This window comes from Coturnix japonica, chromosome Z (genome assembly GCF_054131305.1).
Source record: "Coturnix japonica strain WE chromosome Z, WE-NBRP24, whole genome shotgun sequence".
NCBI classification, from domain to species: Eukaryota; Metazoa; Chordata; class Aves; order Galliformes; family Phasianidae; genus Coturnix; species Coturnix japonica.
Genome location: NC_140702.1, coordinates 38,911,628 through 38,935,228, shown reverse-complemented (window position 1 = coordinate 38,935,228; position 23,601 = coordinate 38,911,628). Strand labels below are relative to the sequence as shown.

At 37.7% G+C, this 23,601-nt stretch overlaps 1 protein-coding gene across 3 annotated transcripts in view; it reads left to right on the top strand.

The window, feature by feature from the left end:
* PCSK5 (proprotein convertase subtilisin/kexin type 5) overlaps positions 1-23,601 on the top strand; it is a 246,399-nt gene that overhangs the window by 3,802 nt on the left and 218,996 nt on the right. For all 3 annotated transcript variants that reach the window (XM_015849157.3, XM_085529930.1, XM_015849159.3), the window contains exon 2: positions 22,600-22,704. In XM_015849157.3, the coding sequence (XP_015704643.2) occupies positions 22,600-22,704 (105 nt within the window). The remainder of the gene's footprint in view (positions 1-22,599; positions 22,705-23,601) is intronic.

The following is a 23,601-nucleotide window of genomic DNA, read 5'->3' as shown; positions in this document are numbered from 1 at the left end:
AGGAAGTGTGAAAGAAAGGGGTAAGAATCTTTTATCTATCACTGAGACACAATTGCACATAATTTGAAATCCTGTATTTGGAGTAAGATGTTAAAAGACATACCCTTAGCTGAATTCTCTATCACAACTCTTAAAGAGAGAAACAGTGAATATGGTTCTATGTAAGAAGCAGGACTTCCCATGGTCCTTGTCTTCATACTGTGGCAAATCAGGACAGGCAATTAAATTTTGGTTTTGCAGATAACATCCCTTTTAGGTAAGCTGGAACACTGTGATTAAAGCTGAATGTGTCAGCAAGCTGTTTAGTTTTGCTTGAAGAAGTTAATTATGAGTCTTATAAAAGTACACATCCATAAATAATCTGAAATGGATGAAAAAACAAGTGCAATATGCAGTAAATATGTTTCTGGTTTAATTAACTTTGAAGGCTCACCTTTAAGAAAAGAAGTGCAAAAAGCTAAGTTCAAGATCTAAATGAGGCTGGTCCAAAAAACTGGACTAGTAGTGAGGACCCAGACAGGAAGCAGTGAAATTGCATACAGAAATGAAGGTGGAGCAGAGACAGCTGCAAGCTAGGAGCATTCTGACAACACTTAATTGCACGGTTAAAGCTGAAGGGGGTAGTGAAAAGCACTAGATTGTTTTTGGAAGTGTTGTTTTTACCAGCTACCTTCTTAATTCTTGATGATTGCAGATGTGAAATGCTATGGGAGAAAAAGAGTTTACGGTAGATTAGCAGTAACACCATCAAGAGGATGTAACATTTGGGCTGTGTTTTGTTGAGACGTGACATGGAAAGTTGCCTTAAGCTGTTCAGTGTGGACCAGATTGTAGACCCAGAAGTCATAAGCATTAGACAACATCTCTTCTCCCTCTTGCTACTTGGCGCATTCTGTTGATAAGAAGCGTGACTTACTACTCCTTTTCTTGGTGCTTGTGCGATGTGGGGAGTATCCAGTTGAGTTAGTCTTGAAATACCTATTAAGTTCATTTTCACTGCCATAGTGATGACAGAAAAACTAAAAAGTCTATTTGAATGATTGGACAATTCACTCAGAAACTGATCGATGAGAAGGATATTATAAAAGGCCTAGAGATCTGCTGGCGAGCAGTGGAGAACTGTAGCTCACGACTTCTTCCGTACTCTTCTTGCTTTCAAACTTTTCTTGTGGTCTGCATCTCTTGAGAGAGAAATTTGAAGTTTCACCTTCCCTGCTTATGAAGAAAGGGTTTTCCATTAACTCCTAGGAGACTTTACTTCTCCAGGCTGTATACTCTTGTTCTTATTTCCACAAATTGCTCAGAGAACTGCGAATTTATCCTGCATTTTCCTTACTACTACCACTGCAAAGTTGGCAGTAGGTATTGCACCTCCAAGATGCCTGAATTCCTACAGTGAAACTAGTAAGTCTCTAGTAAATATTAAGTTAACTTTTTTTCATTTGTGTCTTGAAAAAATGCAGAGCAACAATATACACTTATTGTGTTTAGCTGATAATAAGCTTCTGGAAGACTCTGCTCCCCCTCCTACTAGATGCAGGTTAAATATCAGGAAAACATTCAGTAAAACCACTTAATTGTTATATGTATGCATGTTACGTGCATGTATTGGTGTTTATATAACATTGTGATTTACATGCATAGGTCAGGTGGGGTGGTGTTTGTTTGTTTTCCCTTTTACTGCCTGTTGTAGACATTTCTGATCTACTCTTGTAGTGCAATTCGTACTTTCTCCAGCAAACAAATCTTTGTCTTATTAAAAAAAAAAAAAAAAGTCACTGCTCCCTTTGCATTAGTCTTTCAAGAAAGCAATCTGGGTTGGCTGTCCCTCTGGGACAGCGATAAGGTAGTGAAATGCAAAGCAGCCAAGGAGTTGTTGTAAGTTACATGCTGGATGGAGCAATTTGGGATACACCCTGTCCCCTAGCAGCTCCTTACTGACACATTTTACACTTCTGTCTTGCAGTGGCTGTACTGAGCAGACATTTGTTTTGGAGCTGGTCTCTGCCATTTGGAAAAGTTTCTTCTTCCACTGTTGGCAGTTGCTGAGGGTTAAATATATTAGAGCATATAGTATTTGTAGCATTTTGTAGAAGTGGCATAAATATTATGACTGTGTGGGTAGCATGGAGATTTATGAAAGAAAGAAGCTTTCTTTTGATACAGATATGAAAATTAAGATATCTGTCGTCTCAGTTCCCATGGTTTTCCTCATTTTTTATAATCAGAGATCCTCACTGGATTTAAGTTTGTTTGGGAGCTAAGTTGTTATTGAAAACCTGAGTAAAGGAGCATCAGCTGATAGATGGTTGACTTTCAAAGCATCTGAGAAGCTGGGAATGCTACTCTTTGCTCTGATGCTGAAGGCTTTTGTACTCTTGAACTATTGACATAATGTTTTTCACCTGACTACTTTATTTATATAGATGAAAGAAGAGGATCTCCAGGAGGCTGGGCATGTGGGTCTCTTGTCATTTGAAACATGTGGTCTTAAAAATAACAGGTGTTTTCTGGATTTGTGCTTTTCTATAAACTGTTGTTTCTTTAGTTCTCTTGAAGGTGCAGGAGGGAATGAGAAACAAAGATCTGGTAGCCTGAAGGAGATAGAAAAACTGGAAGAGGTCATGATAGCTCATCTGTGCCTCCACCAAGGGAGTGAAATGCTGTGTTAATTGCTCTAGGAATACATCTCCTTCTCTTCCTTTTTCTTCCTTAAATTTAGGCAGGGGTCATGAGGATGAGATAGCACTTTTTCAAAGCACACCTTTCCCCTCCTGTCATCTTTCTTTTCTGATCTCTTTCAGGTTAGAGTGGCCTACTCCCCACCCTTGACAGGTGATAGGCTACCCTTTTCTTTCAATCCCTGCCTGAGATGAATTCATTTACAGAAAAGACTCCTGTGCATGCTGTGTTGAGGGATGGCCCAGGAGCCACTGTTAGATAATGCAAATGCTAGTGTGATTTACTGAATTGTAATTTTTATTGGGAGTTTACAAACTTAATGACAGCAAATCAAACAATTTGCTAATAAATATTAGTTCAGTACAGACTGGAACCTGAAGTTCCAATAGTGGCATAGAGGAGATATTATGTAATAAGATCAATTGATCAGGAAGAATATGCTGTTTTCCATTTTTCCAAATCCATTCCTGATGCAAAAGGAAATTTTGCAAGCGTAAATAGCAGAAATTGACTAGGAAAGTATTCAGCAGAGAAAAAACAATGCTGTGCTAAGATGTAGGACCTAAAGTAAGATTATTCTCTACAGGAAGGGTTAGAATTTTCTACCATGATTTCCACCATGTCACGTGGATGATTCAAAAGACTGTGATGGGCTTCTTTGTGCAAAGAATTTCAGCTACTGAACAGTAGTAATCTAGACAGTTAAGAGAAAAGCCCATGTAGTCACGACATTGGAACAGAATGCACTTTTAACAAAAGTTAACAGCTGCAGTAAGTTTAATGAAGTCTTGAGAGCTGCAGTTACAAGTGCCGGGACCTAGTGTATTAAAAAAAAACCCACAAAACAGAGGTGGGTGTATTCCAGATTATATGCACATGCGAATACAGTGGGGTTGCAGAGATACAGCAAAGAAAATTGAATTCTCTCCTTCTTACATCTATGGACTCATAGAGAATAACCACTAGTTAGACAAATCTTTGGAAAATATAAGCACCAAGACAGTATTTTTGCAAATGCTCACGTGGCACAAAAACAAAAAGCCGGTATGTATTGGGGAATAGAAAGGGTATGCCATGTCTAATTACTTCATACTTAGCAGTAGTTCTCTTGTCAGTGCAGTTAAAAATGAGAAATATGAGGAAGGGAGAGCACAGCATCTTACTACTAAATGTGAGCTTTCATTAGGAGCTGGATGAAGAATAGGATGTGCTAAATGAGTTCTGGTTATAGAGGCAATCTAATAGTCTTCATATGCTGTTGTAAAATGAGAGAAGATGAGAATCTGGTTTTACAGCATAGTAGTCAGGCGACAAATTATGTGATGATTTTTTATTTAAAGCCCTTAGGCAAACACACACTAAATTATACTTTTGAGAATAACAATTAGTTGCAAACCCAATTTTCAGATGGCAGTGTTTGTGGGAACTCCTTTCGAACAAAATGTGTAAGTGGACCAGGCTAGATGAAAATGGAGGAGGAAATCTGTAAAATATTTAATGAAAATCAGCAGTATGTCATACATCTGGCACTTAATGGCTGACAGCTGTAGAAATGAAGGGCCTGTGAGGGAGATCTCTAGAGATCAGCTTGTCCATTTCTTTGTCCTCCAGGAGAGCCAGCTATGTCTGTGTCTTTCATGGCAGATGTTTAGCCGGTTTTCAGATGTCTCCAGTGAAGATGTTACATAGTGCCAGGGCACGGCTGGTTATAGTAGCTCATTACTCTTCACTTCACAGAAGTCTAAGCTGCAGTTCTTCCTTCAGCTCATAGCCTGCTTTTCTTGCTTCTCCACAAATGTAAAGAGAAGCAACATCAGAAAAGTCATAATGTTCAATTTTTTTCTGCCACCTATTTTTGTCTTTTTTTTTTTTTTTCTCATCCAAGCCCAGTTCTTACCTTTGTTTCACAAGGGTCATGCTTTCACTGATCAGTCTTGTTGTTTGGTCTTTCTAAGCCTTGTCTTTTTAAGTGAACCACATCTTTCTGAGAAAGGAATTACTACAGCTTTGCAGAGTTGTAAAGCGTAAGGATTCCTTCAGGAGTCCGACGGACAGCGCTGCTTTTTGTGTAACCCATTTCTTTTCTGTATGGCATCCTTGACTTTGTTTGGCTTGTGAACTGCTATTGCTTACAAACTGATTCTGCCAGATTTCTAGCTAGTTGTTCTCCAGCCCTGAATTTGTCCAATAGATAATGTTTGGGTAGGTGTAATGCTGTACATATTCTCTTTCAGAATTTTTCCTGGCCTACTTTTACAGTTTGTCAGTTTTTGAATTTTCCTTCTGCTCCCCAATGTACTTAAACATCCTCTCTGCATCTTCATCTATGTTATGTTTTAATAGGTACATTTCCTATGCCTCTATTTAGGTCACTAATGAGGATTCTGATCAAAACCCATTTCTAGAGGAACTGTGGCTGGCTGTCTTTCACTGCTCCACTGTAATGATTAGATGTACTGACATTACTTACACAGGGATTTGAGCTAAAATTCCATTGTTTAATTTTGGGCCCTATGTCAGGAATTTGAGTGGGACTGTTCATCAAGTAGTACTTGAGGATAGCTACAGTTTGCCTTTTGCAAAACTCAACGTTATTATGCAAATTGCAGGAATATTGGATGGGACTGTGCCATCACTCGTTGCTCTTATAAACCTTTAAAGATCCATAGATTTTTTTATTTTTTATTTTTTCTAAAACTAGGAAGTTTTCTAAATGGTTATGTTACTTGTGCTCAGTCTGGAAAGCTTATACTTCTGTGTGTTCTAGTGCTTAAGTGGTTAAGTGGTTTGTCTGTTTCTCAAGCACATTTGTAGGGGGAACCAGCCTTTGTTTTTACCACTAGTTTCTGATTTCCTGTTAGAAGACTGGTTTCCAGTTCCCATTGCCAACCCATTTACAATATTTTGATTGAAATGTGTTTGCCTTAACCAGAAAAGGTGACCAGTTTGCTCACAGCTTCCCCACTGCTTTGTATAGTGTCATAAATAATTCTCATAGCTTTGTCGGACAAGGTAATTCCAGTATTGCATTTGCATGTTTTGCAGCTGTGTTCTCTGGTTCTGTGCTTAACCAGTATATCTTTCTCTTCCTTTCCAAATGATGAATTGTAAAATCACAAAATACAGAGATACGTATGTCAGCCACAGAGCTGAATAAATAATCTGGCCTGATTATTTGGCAGTGATTATTTGGCAACATGTTAGACCCAGTTTGATTGATATTTGATCATTGAAAAACTCTTTAGAATGAAACTGTGGCAAGTCCAGAACAGTATCAGAGCTATGCCATGAAATCTTGCCAGAAATAGCTTGTGGAAATTCTTGCAGGTTACAAGATGGTGCATGATGGAGATGAGATTGTAAATGCACATAAGCCAGGTGCAATCACAGATCATGCAGGACTAAACCAGTCAGGAAAGGAAAAATTCTCCACACAGACCCTCCCACATAGGAGGGCTCTGCTCCTAGGTTGACAGCATATGTTTATAAGCAAGTGAGGAATATCCATCAGCAAAAGGCTATTTTTCATCAAGTTAGGGCTTTTCTTCTTTTACAGAGATGTTTTTGTGTCAGCGGGGAATAGGCCTCATGTACATTTGTTTTCCAAGGCCAAACTGAAATTACAGAGATGTTTCAAGTCATATTTAAAAATTTTGCTACATTCCTGTACTCTGTTTTGTTCAACCTGAAATAAAAACACTGAGTTTTATACAAGAGTGAGTGCTTAGTGGACAGTGAATATGCTGTTGACTAGTGCCGTGTGGTTGAAATTCAATCATACAATTGGATAATGTTCTCTTTTTATAAAACATTTAGCTTAATCAAGGCATGTAGCCTTCCCTCTGGATAAACCAGGAGCAAATTTTTCCTTTTACAGAAAGCATGTTAACACAGTAACCTGATGTCTTAAAAACAAGCAGCAAAGAAAATGCACACTGTGTCACTACACCTCTAAAGCCTGTAGTATGACGTCCAGGACATAGAGAAATATTTCCTATAAGTATTTTGTTCATGTGAACAGCCTTTATTCAAAGACTTGTAAGGATATGAAGCTATTTTGGATCAGTCAGAAGATCCATCTAGCTTGATTGTCTATGGCAATGATATTAAATTAATGTTTATGGGAGAAAAGGAATAAAGCATCTAATGCTTCTCCCTCATAGTCCCTTTGGCTGTTTTCAGCTCAGGAGACTGCCTAATGGGGATGTGGTTTCTGCGTACTTTGAAATTCTTGATTTTTTTTTTTTTTTTATCCAGATGCTTGTCCAGTTTCTGAAATAAAAATAAACTGTCAGCATCCACAGTATTATTTGTGAATAATTCTATCTATTCCTTCACTGTGTGAAGAGACACTTCTTTTCTGCTTGCTTTGGACCTGACTCTTGTTAGCTTTGTTTGATGGCTATTAAGAGAGACAGTGAAAGTTGATCTCTGTTCACTCTTCTTAAGCAATACGTAATTTTTTGGATTTCTGACATTTCTCCCTAAATTATCTTTTCTCTAGAATGAAGAATCTTGGCTTACTTATTCTCCACATATAAGGTGTTTTGTATCCCTAATCTCTCACTTGGAAACTTTGGTAGCTCTACCATTATATGTCTTTGAATAGAAAACAGCAGAACTGCACACCATACTCAAAATGTCAGAACTTTTAATGACACTGGATGGCTGAAAATACTTTGTAATAGTGTGATTTTAGATATATATATCAGATAGATCTATGTGTGTATACACTGGATTTAATTTGCTGTTTGTTGTCACTGAAATTTACACGATCCTTCTGCAACTCATATGAAGCAGCTATAATCTTTATTTCTGTGATTGCTGACAGTAGCTGACATCTACATCCCATTGCTCACTTCCTTTTCCCTGTCATTTATTCATGAAATAGTGTAGGTCCCAGAAAATGTTCTTGCATGGACCCCAGAGGAACTCTGGCAGGAACTCCTTCCACTGTGGAAAGCTAATTTCTCTTAATAAGTAAAGAACAAATAACTCCTAACATATATTTTTGATACTTCAACCAATTGTTTGGTTTTGCAAGGACTTTATAGCACTTAATTTCCAAGAAGCTTTTTGTGAAAATCTTTGTTAGTGCCTTTTGGAAGTCCGAAGAGGACTCTCTGGCCATCTTTGTCTGCACACTTGAGCTGTTCAAAGAACATTATTTGTTTGTATGGCAGAATTTGCCTCTCCCAGACTCTTTTTGAAAGGATAACTTTTTAATCCAAATGTCCATAATTCTTTTATTTCTGTTTCTTCTCATTTGCTTCCCAAGTGCTTCAGATTGCTTTGCAAAATTGACATTGATCGGTCATTCAGTTGTCCTGAAACATAAAAACAGTTTTTTAAGGGAGAGATTTCATGCTACTACTGCTGTGGTTTTCACTTATTTCTAGTTGCTGCTGTATCATTCTTATTCCTCCCAAACTCTGGTTTGTAGGATATTTGAAGTGTTGTGTCCCAAGTAGCTCATCTAATCTGAACCAAAGTAAATAAATCAATCTAATGCTAAACTCTGAGAAATCTTTGGTGTTCTGTGAGTATACTGGACTCCATCCAGTGAGCCAAGTGTGAATGAACAGTAGTGGCAGGGTTTTAAGCTACAGAAGTTCCCCTACCTCTCTTGGGAGCGAGTAGCTTAGTTTCCTTGCAGGAGTGGGCTATGGAATGAGCTCTGTTTTGTCTCAGGCAACCAACCAGCCCCCATCCTTTGCACAGAGCAGTAGTTTTGCCGGTAAGGAGTATAGAGGAGCCGGCACAGATACCTGGTATTACATCTCAGATTAGATTTTTCTGCTGTTGAAGGAAAACACTTCTCTCATTGGACCTCTGAAATTTAGCTCAGCAAGGGATTTTATTGCAACGTGTAAAGGTCTCAACTGCCTTTTAGCATGAATATTAGAAATGTACTTGCAGGTGCTTTACCAATGTCTAATAGAGTTATCCTGTCACTGCCACCCAGCTCCAGCCTCGACAAGCACTGCAGTATTAAATTTGACACTATTTTCTTCTTGAAATATTCCATTTTACTACATTCTAAGCCAAATCTTTCACCTCCTTTGGACATAGAGCACAATGTTAGTATAATTTTATTCACTGCTTTTATTTGAAATACAAGTAATTTCCAGAGAGGAAATCACAGATTACTTGTGAATTCTTTGATTCTCTATCGCATACCCATCTTAGCATTATTGCAGTTCCACCTCTCTGCCTCTCTGATCAAACAAAGCTTCAACTACAGGAGCCTGAATATCCTTCATCACTGACAGACCCCTCCTGATGGTTCTTAGGCCAGTGTGTGTTGCTGGTGACCAGCTAAAAAGTCATGAAGCTGTCACCTGGGGGAAAAAAAAAAAAAAAAGATAATTAGAAGTAAACAGGGTTGCTGAGTCTTGCTTTCTAAAAGAGTTAACTGTCTCATGACTTCAAGGGGCTCTGGGCTCTGGCAAGGGCAACTATGCACATCTTATCAAGGAATGTTTTTTAACATTGCAACAGGCTACTCTTTTGGAAGCTCTCTTAGGCAGAAATACTGTATCTGTCTTGTGAAATCTGAATAATTTCTGGGAACTGGAAATATTAATCTGACACATTTAACTACACACTGTGCAGTTCTAGCAGTGATTGCAATTTGTGTTGTTTTCTTAATGTTTCTGACCTTGTAGGAGTTGTGCGGCACAGCAACGTTTCAAAATGGAAACATAAATCCATTTATAAAAGAATACGTTGCTTTATCTAATCCATTACTACCATTCTAGCTGATGAACTTTTCCCTGTTTCAGTATTTTGGTACTGATATAACAAGTGTACAGTGGGGATGTTTTTCCTTTCACCAAGAAAGGAAGCCTTCAGAAAGAAGCAACAAGAAAGGAGCCTTCACTCAGCCCTTGGATATTATATGACTGTGCTCTCCACAGCCCTTGGATATTATATGACTGTGCTCTCCAAGAAAAAGGAAAGCTGCCAAGGAATAGTGTTTAAATGTGCAAAATGAATGTTGTGTGAAAGCTTTGACTTGAAGTTTCTTATCAATTTTCACAAATTTATATACTTCATCATGACCTACAGTTGGCTCTCAGTTCTGCTTGACTTTTATCTGTAGTCTGAAGCTGGTATGGGAGCTTCAGCATTAGGATGATAACTTAACCTAACATTTAAGCCTTGTTACTTATTGATGTCTGGATTCAAAACAATTCAGTTTGTTTATTAAGTGCTTATTGCAGCTCCCAGTAAAAACAGTGGAAGATTTCACCTGTTCCAGTCAGAGCTGAACTGAACATTAATAGCTCTTCTACCACAATGGAAGCTGATACGAGTAGGATAGACCTGTGTATTTCCCAGTTAACACATTGTGTTTTTTTCTGTTGTGACTGGAGATCATTACTCTCAGCAGAATCCTATAGTTATGATGATGTTTTCTTTCACACAGGTTTTGAATGCTATGTAACACATTAATTTTGGTGATTGTTTTTGATTTTTTTTACTTGCTTTTTCTTCACATGTGCTTATAAATCTTGTCAAAGAGGGGTTGTTCTGAATTATTACACCTCAGAAGTGAAAAAATCCCCTCCAGAAAATGTTACTCATCTGAACGGTTGTTGTTCAAGATGTCTTATCAAAATCAACACCAGTACTGATGGAATGAGATAGGTGCATGTATTGTTGTGCCTGGATCTGTACAGATTGTGTGTTTATCTGTGTTTGGTTAAGCCTGCTGTACCGAGTGGTAGGTCATCAGACTTTGTTACAGTACAAAGTTGACAAAGTATGCTGTAGGTTTGCTGTAAAAGAGCCTTGGATTTAGTGCCTACACATACCACATAGGTGAACTTGACTTAGTCCTAGATATTCCCATGAGTCTCTTCTTTATTACTCTTCAGTAAATTATATTGGTGATAGAGGAGGAAATTACTTAAATCGAGTCTCACGAGAAAGTCAGTTAAATGAAAACATTGTACTTACTAGGACCAGTAAGACCTGAATTCAGATTTGTAAGACAAAGTCCAGTGTGAAAAGGTTTATTGCCGGCAATATAAATGTTCACTGGAAACAGTATGACTACTGTGGGTCAATGCATTAGTCATTTTGAGTGTTATAAACTCTCTTGCTATTAATGTGCTTAAGAGTTTTATACTGATGTTTAAACAACTAGGTAGAGATATAAGAGCATATCTAACATGGTGCCCAGTTCTTAAATCTTTTATGTATACAAGTATTCCCATTGGATTTGATTTCCCTTGATTTATGCCTCTTAAATTCCATTAGCTTTAATAGAGTTATTTCTGATTTACAGTTTTGTACATGAGAAGGGACTTGATCCCTTTGGGACTGGTCAGATGTTTACAAGTTTCAGGACAGGGACAATGGTTGTTAAATATTTTATGATCAGGATTTAAAAGGAATACGAATATTCTTCACTGTAGAACTTCTCTTGCTGTAGTATTTTATTAGAAAGGAAAAAAAACTTATGTCTTAACTGCACTTTTCATTGCATGGCTGGAGTAGTGGTGTCAGAACTTTGTCAAACTACATTATTCTGCTGCATTGTAATTGCATATCAGAGAGTATAGATTAGAAGAAAACAATAATACAGTTCAGAGTAGCTAATATAGAAGCTCAGTTTGCTGTTTAAATAAACATTCACAATATGGCATGAGTATCTGTCTTCTTTCTCTCATTGTCATGTTTGTTCAGTAAAATAACATGAAATAGGATTTGAAGTCAATGAAATAGCGGCACAGCTTGTTTCAGGCAATGCAGTATGTATCCTTTAGTTATTTTGTGTAACAGAGTAGTGAGTTAGTAAAGGAGAAAAAATTCAGAACACATTGGCAATTCAGTGAACCCCTCAGCATCCTAAAGGCTTTCGTTTCCTTTTTATATAGGCTCGTGGGGGCTGTTTACTGAAACAAACATTATCATATTGCCTAACAACTTTGCAAATACAAACAACATTTGTCATAACTTGAACTTATAATGGATGATGGTATATAACTGTGTTGGAGTCAGTTTAAATGTTGGAAAGGTTAAACTTGTTCTTACAGCAGAAAATGTATATGCTGTTCCTTGCACTCATTTTAACTTACAGAAATGAGGTAGTGACTCATTGGGCTTTACAAAAGGGCATGAACTATCAGTTTATGTTGCACTGCTTTGTGTTTTGTAAAGAAACAATAGGAAAGATTAATGGGAAAGGAGCCAGTAATTGATTTTCTTTTGAGAATTTTCATGAAATGTTTAATGTTGCCCTGGAACTGAAAACCCACGATCACAGGTTGCCGAGCAACCTTGCTTTGCTTTATTTGATAGGGACATGAACTTGCCAGTTGCTGTGATGGCTCCTTAGGCAGAGCTCTCAGAGGCACTGTGATTGCAATTTGTAAAAGCCCATAGTTGTACTTGGATTGTAAAATTTCACAACAGATGTGGTAATGGCTTCCTTTCCCATCTCCCACCATCTTCTTTAGACTAATACCTCCCTTTTAACACCAAACATGCACTTCATTCCCACTCTCACGGAATGAAAACCAAAACCAACAGGGCTCTGGATTCATTAAGTTTTAGCTACTTATTTGAACATTATTCTTACGGTCAATACCTTTTAGTCATTCCTAGACAGGAGATGCATTAAAGTCCTTCTTACTGACATTACATGTCATTTCACATGTAGTAAAAATTATGCTGATTTGGAGTATTTGAATAATCAGCATTGTGTCCTGATGTCTACCATCAAGCTACTGCATCTTATTCATTCTTTGCTTGACAGTAAGGGCACATGTTTGTGTCCTTGTCTCTCAGGAGGAGGTACTGTGCAGCAAGGATCAGAGGGTGTGCAGCCTTTTGCTTCTAGTGGTAGAGTAGTAGCATTGTTTATAATTAAATGTGATCAAATGTGTAAGCAGTTTTATTTTAAAGAGAATCAGCTAACCACTCTCCTTTCATAACTCAATTGGTAAGGCAGAAAGGTCTTCCTTCTAAAATCTACAGGATTTGAATGAATGTATAATCCCAAAAAGCTGCCGCAATCCTCTTTGGAAGGATTTTTCATCCTGTTTAGTAGGGTAGATTAAATCAGTAATTCTTACTGTGATTGAGTGTGTGTTAGAATAAAGCTATCGATACTGTTCTGATTTTTATCTTTTTAGTATCAGAACTTATTTTATGGGCTCATATTAATTCCTGGGGCCTGTAACCTTCCTATAACGTGGTAATCTCCTATTCTTGCAAAGATTGCTGTACTAAAACTTGGTTGTGTTGCCAGTCAAAATTTTTTTTTTTTTTTTTTTTTTTTTTTTTTTTAATGAAGCAAAACATTTTTTTATTGCCATTTGTCTTTTAAGGTTTTTTTTTTTCTTTTTTTTTTTTCTTTTTTTTCTTCTTTTTTTTAATTTTATATTTCCTTCAGGAATAAGCTAAATGAGGTTATCAAGAGATGATTGAAGTACTGAAATCCCCAGAGCTAAATTTCTTTTGGCATCATTTATTTTATGATGCAACTGTACAAAGTAACCTGTATGCAGAAAGTATGATTTAGGGGGCTTTGTGCAGTGTACCCAAAATTCACAGAACTTATGAATCTGTTACTAAGTGCAGAGGAAAATTATTGCACTTGGTATTGCTAAGTGTATTTTTGAATATGTTTAGAGTAGAACAGTTCTCTATTTACAGGAGTAGAATATTGGAATTGTAAAAAATATTTTAGAGTGAGACAGATAGTTAAGGAGTCTGTGAGGGCAGTTAGAAAAGTAATGTCTGCTATTTTATTATGTTGACCCATGGCATCAGAGGTAGTTTCTATAGAAGTAAAAAGGCAGCAGTACTTTTGGAGTGACATCTATGCATTTAAATTTAAATTGTAATTTGAGTTACATTTTAATTGTGCCTTAGAATTAATACTTCAGACATGTTTAGGTTATATTCTCAAACCTAACAGAAAGCCTTGAAAAGAATGCCTATGAAAAATTGAGTATTGTTGTAGCAGTAATCCACTACAAATAGACATTTTGTTTATGTACAGTAGGTTGTTTTGTTTTTCCTTTTCCTCCCCCCCCCCCCCCCCCCCCCCCAAGAATTTTAATGCTTTCTAACATGTATATTAAGATTCAAATTCACATCAAAATTTTTAAAAAAAAAAAAAAAGCCACCACCTCAGTATGCACACATCCACTGTTTGGTCTCCATAAATGTTCAGCAAGTGTTGATTGAATTTGCGTGGGTGCCATTTTTTCTGTGTGGAGGAATTCAGTGACACACTTTTGCTCCATATGCACTTTCATGTCTGATGCCATTCTGTCAGACTGCTCCTCTGCTGCCATCTGTCACAAGGCAACAATTTATAATGGAAGGCTTAACACCTACAACCATCTCACCAACATCCACCACTGGTGTCTCAATTAAACAGTAGCTCTCATATTTATTTTGTTTCTCCCAGTGGTAGTTTTAGTGTTGCAACAGAATGTAAGGAAGAGCAGTAGCATTCTTATCTAAAAGAACATAATGCAGAGTTTCTTTATTTCGGTGGCTCTGTTATTCATTTTTGACAATGACTGCTTAAAAATTTAGCTCTGCTCTTCTAGTTCAAGGCAAACACCCAGGCAAGTAAGAGTAGCAGAAAAACAAAGGAAAAATACAGAAGTCAAGGATGGCATGTGTAAATTCAGTGAGGTTGTGAATTTTTCTCCTCACTTGAGTAGAAGGAGAGGGAGTTTCAAGGGTAAAGTCCTAGTGTATTCTTGGCATGTGGAAAGATGCATTTTGATTTATTTGTATGGAAAATGTGATGTTTCTCTTCTAATGGCTATGTGGTTTAATTTATCTGCCTGTGTTGAGTTTTGTTTGTTGTTCATATGCTGGCAATTCTGGAGGGATTCTCCTTTTTCTGGCTGAACTTTTCTGTCTTCCAGACAAGAGGATCTTAAGAAATGGGGCAAGCCTTGTTGATTACTTTATAGCTTTTTTTTTTATTATTATTGAGCTGATGGTGGTTAATGTTTCATTGTATCTGAACTTCCATCTTGGAGACCAGAAAAATGTTTCCAGAAGGCAGGAGGAGTAGTGGAACAGGAGGGGTTAACATCAGGTCAAGTCCAGTTTGGGCTGAGCATTATTGTTCATGGCACCTGTTGCCATTTATCAACACTTTCTGAATGTTGTTGGAGACCAAATGGTGGATGTGAGCCCAGTGAGGTGGTGAGTGGTGAGTTTCAGTAGCTGTGGTGACAGTGACAGTGGTTCCCCTCCAGTGGTATGGACTTTTACAAGCATTGTGCGCAGGCTTTTGCTCGTGGCTGATGAAAATGCACAGCTCACTGTGATGACTATGTTGAAAAATAGAGTATTTTGAAAATTAGTGTTTTAAAGCTGACAGTTTGCTTTATCAAATTGTCTTTGTTCCCCCTGCATTTGTCGCAGTTTCCATATATATAAATAGGAGGCACTACTTTTGAAGTGACCTGTCTAGGTTATTCCTCCCTCAAGCACGTTCAGAGCTGAAGCATAGCTAGGATTTCAGCATAGTCTGAGTGGAGTCTGAGGTGATACTGTGTGTTCATACCAACATTAGCTACTTGAAACTCTTCTTGTTCATAAAGTTTGGAATAATTGAAAGTGCCCTCTATTTTGTCCCATCCAGTAGATTCATGTAGTGTACGGATTATCTCTACTACAGAAACTCAGTATTATTATTTTTGTCCTTCATCTTGACCTCAAAGAAGTATTATCTTGCTTCTGCAGCTCAAGTTAAGACCGCAGTGTTCAGCACTGTTGGTGGCTTCTGCTTGCTTTTTGCTGGTATTCAAGAAGCTGTTTCAACTCATGCTGGACAGTGAATGAATGGTATCAGTCCTCTATGGAGACTAGCTAATGGCTTAAATATTTGTACAGAGAACTCTTCTTACAGGTTGGAATTTTAGCTTCTAGGTTGAGTTAAGTTCCAAGAGCCTGTGCTTCTCTCTCCAAAATATTTCATACGTTACTCTGTTTGTCAGCTCCACATTGTTCAGAATTGAAAGGGAGCCAGCTGTCCACCTCACTGTGGTGTAGCGTATATTGGCAAACATTGCTATTATTTCTTCTGTATCACGTATAATAAGTTAAATTCCCTATTCTGATGACAAAATAAATAAGGAAATTAAAAAAAAAAAAAAAAAAGAAAGAAAGAAAAAAAAAAAAAAAGAAAAAGAATTAGATGTTATATTTCTGAGATAAAAGCCCCCATCTCAGTCTGCAGGCCAGAGGGGAGAGCAGCTATGAGCCACCCTTGTGATAACTTTTCTTCCAGCCTCAGCTTGGTGGGAGATTTGTCAGTTCTCTCTCATCAATGGGACTCTGGGCAAGAGAGAAGGAAGTTAGGAAAGTGTGATTGCTGTAGTGCAGTATTTTACAGGAGAGAACAACTACAATTAAAAACAGTTTACAGTTTTGCTGCTTGGAGCACAAGTTCAGGTTCCAGGCGAACATGCCCTTTTTAGGTATGGGTGTTTTAGTTTTTGTAGGTCTATGAATGGCTAACAGCATTTGCAGGGCTCTCTGAGCATTGTGATTAGAACCCTGGTTATGAAATATATAATACTTCTTAACTGTGTAGGGACCAAAGAAGAAAAAGAACCTGCAGTTTCCTACAGTAGCAATGGACCTGTTTTAACCTGTGGATAAAAATGAGCCAAGAGAAACCAGAAGTTAGAGCTGTGGTCACACCCCTTCCATGTATAAATGCATCAAAGGAGCATAAACAGTATTGTAATACATCTCAATATTTTGTTCTGTCAAAATGCTTTTTGGTACTCTGTTGGCTTTGTTGGCATGTGATGCAAGGGAGAAATCAGAGATAACATCGACACATTGTTTCAACCTTCTCAGACTGATACCAGTTCATTTTTTTCTCTGAAACATTTCCTCTGCACTTTATATTGTGACATTTAAAACACTAAAAATAACCAGTTCTTTATTTCACTAAATAAGAAATCATTGGGAAGGGATCTCTGATGCTCCTTTCCATTAGTATGAAGAACTTGTCTGCTGCATGGAAGTTTCAGTTATAGTTTCAGAGCTTAATCATATCTGTCGGTTTGGTGATAATAAATAGATACTTAAAATATATTTAACTGACAACTCTAGCATTTCTATTTCCTCACAGAGTCTATGAGGACACTCACTTGTGAATGTAGATGAATTCATTTAGCAATTATGTCTTAAATTTTCTTAATATTGTCTTAGAATATGAAATTGCAGATGGGAGAAATAGAATCCAAGGACAAAGCCTAGAAAGCTTGTTCTTTCTTCCAATATATCAATTTTCCCAGATTAGGAAAAGAAAATAAGGCCTAGTAATTGTTAAAATAATGCGTGGATGCTTTGGCTTGTTGGGATTACACTGTGATATTGTAGGAGAGTTATCTCCTTGAATTATTTTATCCCTGAAAAAACATAGTATAGTACTATTAAAATTTGTGTAGATATCCATTTAAAATTTTCAGTGTTAAAGATTACTTATAAAGAGAGTAGGTCTCCCCTGCTCTGTCACCTATTCTCCTTGCTTTTCACCTGGCAATTCCTCAGGAATGTTCCTCTGTCTTGTTTTAAAGAGATCATGTCTCCCAGCTCAAAAAGGAGATTACAAAGATTTCCCAAGAATATAACAGCTAAATTGCCATCAATCTCTAAGGTGGTTAGCTGTGCAGTCTGGTCTTTCTGTTTTTACATTGCTTTTCCTCTGAGAGTGCCTGTAAGACCTGGTAGTTAAATTATAAAAAACAATTTAACAAGAACATCCATAGTGATAAGTTTTATTGTGCTATATTTCCATAGTTAAACTATTCTCCACGTAGTGCAAGGATTTGGAAGGTCTAAGTAAATTCCCATTAAGGGGAAAGATGGCAATAAAATTTTTAATAACACTAGTGTTACCTTACTGTGGGAGGCACGGGCAGTTAGTGAGTATAAATTAAATTCCATTTAAAAGGTTAGAGATCTCTTTATTTCATTGACAGTTATAAACTAAAGCTGTAGCTCTCACTATTATATTGCTTTTCCTTTTATTATTACTGTTATTAATTGTTATTATCTGAGAATTGGTCATGCTTGGAAGACTCCGCATTATAATTTTGAAGCTTAATTCTGTAGGTTTAGTTCTGTCTCTTGAGTGCAGGGTGTCTGAGGGAGTGCAGCCATTGAGCATTAGAAAGCTGCTTCTCTCCTTTTGTTGGAAGGCAGAGCCTGTATATTCCTTCGGTCTCTTCTGGCTAGTATGCCTAATTTGTGGGAGTGTGGGTAGGTCACACTATCTTTCTGCTGTGGTGGGTGTCCTCACGCTATAGTTTATCCTTAAAAAAAATAACAACCCTTCTCTCCAAGCTAGCTGAGATCTGTGTAGCATGAAAGCAGAGAGCTTATTTATTTTCCCTAAAATACAAGAAGTTTCTGCAGTTTTGTGCAGTCATAAAATACAATTACTCACTTGAGGTAAGTCTCTTGAGTAATGCATGTTAGCACATGCACTAGCACAGGCACAAATGCTATTGTGTGCACATAGTAGCGATTCGTGGTGGTGACAGTAAAGTCCTTAAAAGCTATGACCCTTTACAAGAGTATTCTGGTACAATGAGTATGCACCTCACTGTGGAGGACCTATGGATATAGAGTAGCATCACTTCCCAGTAGCTAGAATCTCAGCCTTATGTCAGGCTACTCGTCAGTCCCAGTAACATCCAGTAACTGACTCATTAGACCCCTTTTGACTTGTGAGAGAGTACTGTGACCCGTACTGGTACTAACTCTGGCACCAAATTTGTGTCAGTGGTTGATAAAAATAATAATAATTTAAATATGTGCAACAGTGGCCTGATGCTGAGAGTTGTTCAGTGTCCTACAGGCTGTTAAACTGGCAATAAACTCTTATTAATACAGTCACAAGTGATGCAGCAACACAACTGCGTACAGTAATGTCTGTAATTTCCTTTATCTCAAGTATTGTCTAGTTCCAGCCTTCCTGCTGTGGACAGAGACTCTTTCTGATAGACCAAGTTGCTCAAAGCCTCATCCACCTGGCTTTGTGTGCTTCTGGTGTAGGGAACATCTACAAGTTCTGTGGGCAACATATTCCAGTGCCACCCTCACTGTGGCGAATTTATAGAATTTCTTCCTTATATATAACCTTAATCTATCCTCATTTAGTTTAAAGCCACTATCCCTTGTTCCATTATTACACTCCCCAATAAAGAGATTTTTGGCAGTCCACAGCTTTTTTATAGGCCTCCCTTAAGTACCGCAGTTCTGCTACGAGTTCTCCAGGCTAAAGAAACCCAACTCTGTCAGCCAGTTTTCATAGGGGAGATGCATCAGCCCTCTTACCATTCCTGTGGCCTCTGCACTCACTCCAACAGCTCTGTGTCTTTCTTTTACTGGGGTTTCATGAGAGTGTAGGGATGTGCTAATCACAAATCTTTTCATTCAGTCTTGGATATGGTTGGTTTTCTGGGCTGAAAGCACACACTGCTGAATCATTTTGAGCTTCTGATCAACCAATACCACTAAGTTGTTCTCTAAATCCACTAATTATCCAGCCTGTATTTGTGCAGGAACTTTTACTCAGCCTTATTGAACTTCATGAGGTTTCCACATGTTCACCTCTGAAACATGTCAGGGTTTCCGTTAATGACATCCCTTCCCTCCAGTGTGTCAACTTCACTACTCAGCTTTGGTATCCATGACAAATAGATGGTTATGACACAGTGGAACAGGTTGCCCAGAGAGGTTGTGGATGCCCCATCCCTGGCAGCATTCAAGGTAATACTAGATGTGTCTCTGGGCAGCCTGATTTAAAGGTTGACAACCCTGCAGATAGCAGGAGGGTTGAAACTCAATGATCTCTGAGGTCCTTTTCAACCCAGGCCATTCTATGATTCTGTGATGATTCTATCAAGTTTTCGGAGATTGTAGTTGATTCAGCTGTCATATTACAGAGTGCTGGTCCTAATACTGACCCCTGAGAAATGCTGCTTGTCACTGGTCTCCACTTAGATGTCAAGCTGTTTGCTATAACTTTCTGAGTGCAACAATCCAGCCTATTATCCACCAAGCAGTCCATCTGTCAAACCTTTGTCTTCTCAGTTTAGAGACAAGGATACCATACAGACTGTGTCCAGGTAGCTGTTGATCTTCCTCAGTTGATCTTCCCTTTTCCACCAACACTGTAACTCCACATTTGTGAGGCAATTTGCCCTTAGTGGAGCTGTGTTGGCTGTTGTCAGGCACCTCTCTGGTTTTCCTCATGGTTTAGCATGCTTGTTTTGAGGAGAATCTACTATCTTGCTGGATGTAGAGGTGACGCTTATTGGACTGTAGTTCCCTAGGGCCTTTTTTTTTTTGCCTTTGTAAGAACTGGTATTATGTGTCCCCTTTTCTAGTCAGTAAGCACTTCCCTGGACTGCCATAGCTTCTCAAAAATGATAGATAGTGGCTTAACAGCTTCATTCACAACTTCCCTCAGGACCCTCAAATGTATCTTGTCAGTTCATATAGGCTTGCACACATTCAGCTTCTTGAAATAGTCTTCAAACTGATGGTCTTCTATAGTGAGTGTTCTTCATTCTCCCAGTCACTACCTTTACCTTCTGCAACTTGGGCTGTGTGGTTCCTTATGTCACCAGAGGAGTATGCTGGTGTGCGGACAGAGAACTTCTACCTGCTGTGGCACTTGCAACAGACTTTAGTTCACAGTGGACCATGTGTGGATGACCTCAGCAGTCCTTGGATGCTTCATCTTTTTGAGATATCCATGAGAAAGCTTCCCCATGTATGTTTTAAGAAGCTTTAATCACAGTTGTGCTTAAGTAGATATGAGACCAGGCTTTGCCATGAGACAGATTGACACCACTTAAGCTTGAATTGCCTTTTCAGATAGAAGACAGCATGGAGATTAGTATTCCGATGCTAATGTATTTAATTTAGTCTTAGTCAAACCAATTCATATTTAATTTGTGATAAACCGACTTGTTTTAACTGAACGTTTTGAAATTGGACTTAGACAAAACATAAAATATTCTTTCTGAAAGGGAGATACTGTTGTATCAACTGAACAGTGATGAGTATGATCCTGATTCTCCTTTCATTCTCAGTAACACTTACATCTTTAAGATAAAATATACAAGTCTTTTGTGATAACAAAAGTACCTGTCAGTATTTCTTAGTTTTACTTTTGTTTTCTCATGGTTTTTATTTTCTGACAGTCTTAAAAGCATATTTTTGGAGCTCTTCAGTGGCTTGTATACAGTTCTCCTTGAACATTTAATGTTAAACAACCAGATTTCCTATATGTGTATTCCTGCAGATAAAAATTTAAAATATGGAATCGTTGTTGCTCTTTCTTTTTTGATGGTTTATTTGTAAAGCCAAGACAGTTAGCTTAAGGTGCTTCATTTTTTAACTTGAAACAACAGTAAGCTCTGTTGTTCCTTTTTTTGTTCACCATTAAAAAAGTTTTGACTAAATTATTCCTCATCTTTCAAGATTTACAGTTCAATAGAAGGTGAAATTTCACAACTTGATGAGTAGTTCTCCCTAAATGTGAGGGTTGCTCCTAAAGTAATGCCTCCTATTTTATTATCTTGGCCCACATTATTAGAGGTGGATGTTGGTGGTATGGCAGTAGAAATTGAACCTTTTCACCAATATTCTGTTACGTTTTGTTGTCATGTGGCAGAAGGCAGTAGAGGGGCAGTATGACAAAATGATGTCTGACGTGGAAGTGTGTATGAAGCTTAGATGTATTGCTGAACAAAGCAAAAATGGCTCCCACTGACATTCAATGATGCTTGCTGAACTTTTTTGGAGACCAAGTGGTGGATGAGAGCTCAGTGAAAGTTGGTCTGGATAGGCAACATTTTCGTAGCAATGATGTTGTCATAATAGCTGTGAAACAGTGGGTCACCTCCACCAGTGCAGATGTTTATGAGTGCATCATGCATTCTCTTGTTCATGGCTGATGAAAGTATATAGCCAATGGTGGTGACTATATTGTGTTGTGAGAATTTGTTCTTGTGCTATTGTTCTCTTTGTATCTGTTGTAGTTTCCATGGCGATAAATAGGAGGCATTACTTTCAGAGTGATGTGTGTTCTGAATGTTTTTTTATAGGTCTCTGAAACTAAAGTTTCATGTTATGAGTTTTTCCTATGTTGATGAGATTGGTGGGGAAATTTCTTCTTCAAATTGTCTAGTCTGTCAGTGTTTAATATTTGTACTGTCACTGTGTGATGGTAGGATGAATAAGAGATACTGTATTCTTGTGAAATTTACAAGTTTGCCTGATTTGATTCTGTACTTCAAACAGATATATAAAAAATAGTCAGTCACTATCTTATATCAAAATAGTAGTCACTATCTTATGAGGTCAACATTTCCACCTTTCTTTATTCTACTTCTTCTTTGACCACCTTTGGCCAAGAAAGGATCCCATGCTTGTGTAGTCTGATGCTGTGAACATGCTTTTTGTAAGTTAATTACATAAATAACCAAATTTAGTGCATTTTACAGTACAGCTACTGCAGCAAACTGGATGGAATGCTTTTTAATGACAGTATGGTCATTTTATGATTTTTATACTTGCCATTTGAAGACAGTTTGGATATAGATTGATACAGAATTACTTAAAATACTGCATATAAATTAAACATTAAGAAGGTAGATACGGACAGACTAAGCAGCTCAATTATAATCTTTGGTTATGCTGTTAATGCCTCAAGGACACTCCATCCATTTCATATCATATGTCCTTCTTTTGAAAGATGATCACTGGGTTCAAGTAACATTTCAGCACAGCAGGAAATTGCATAATTTATGGACCTTTAAAAATGAAAAACAGAAAACCGCTTTCCATAAATTAAATCTCCCTCTCTTTTTTTCATCTCTCCCCTTACAGATTGGAACGCTGAAGGATTACTACCACTTTTACCATAGTAAAACAATTAAAAGGTCAGTTCTCTCAAGTAGAGGTACCCACAGCTTCATTTCAATGGAACCAAAGGTAAGAAAATACACCTATGTGTCAGAGGGAAAAGCCTTTGCATATTTTATACGAAATATCATACCATGAGATGTTTACCTGAATGGCATATAGCATTACAAGAACTGACACATTATCTGTTTGCTGATGTTCTGCTTCCAATTAAAATGTAGTGAAGACAATACCATGCTATCAAGAATGTGCTATTCTTGGATGATAATGTCAAACATGTTCATGTAGCAGTATAGGAATTTTCTTAATGCACTGATCACTGTGCTTTGCTTTTCTGCCAGAGCACATGTGTGACTCTGTAAAACAAATTGAGGTGAAGATGAGCAATATAGGATGGTGTCAATGTTTAGAAGAGAGTTTCTCATTTTTTTCCTGCTCTTCTTGTTCAGTATGAGGGATTAATATAAGGAAAATCTTTTCTGTGGTGTTTTTTGGTAGTTCAAACTGATCATAATTTTAAGATCTACTTGATTTAATTAAAAAATAATAGACTGTTTGACTGCTGTATGTATCTGTTCCTATGAGTGCCAAGATGGACTCATCCTTCAGACAGCACTGCACTTGCAACAGGTGATGCTGCAAGAGGAAGGGAAAGTGTTCACATCTTCATCAGCCCATGCTGTTTCCCATGCTCACAAAGGTTCAGCAATTTACATACATACAAGTTCACATGCGTGTACCACCACAACTTTTTACTGTTACACCCCTCTGTGGCAATGGTATCTGGCCCTGCTTTCTGTGGCCAAAACTGAGAGGAATTCTGTGGCTCGGCACAGCACAGAAACAGGGCCATAGTTTATTTTCCAGCATCTTCCGTGCTTTAGCATTTAGGTCTTGTTTCTATACTCTGTGCTGCTGCATGTACAGAAGTCTTTCTGTCCAATTTCTGAATTGTTGTTAAATATC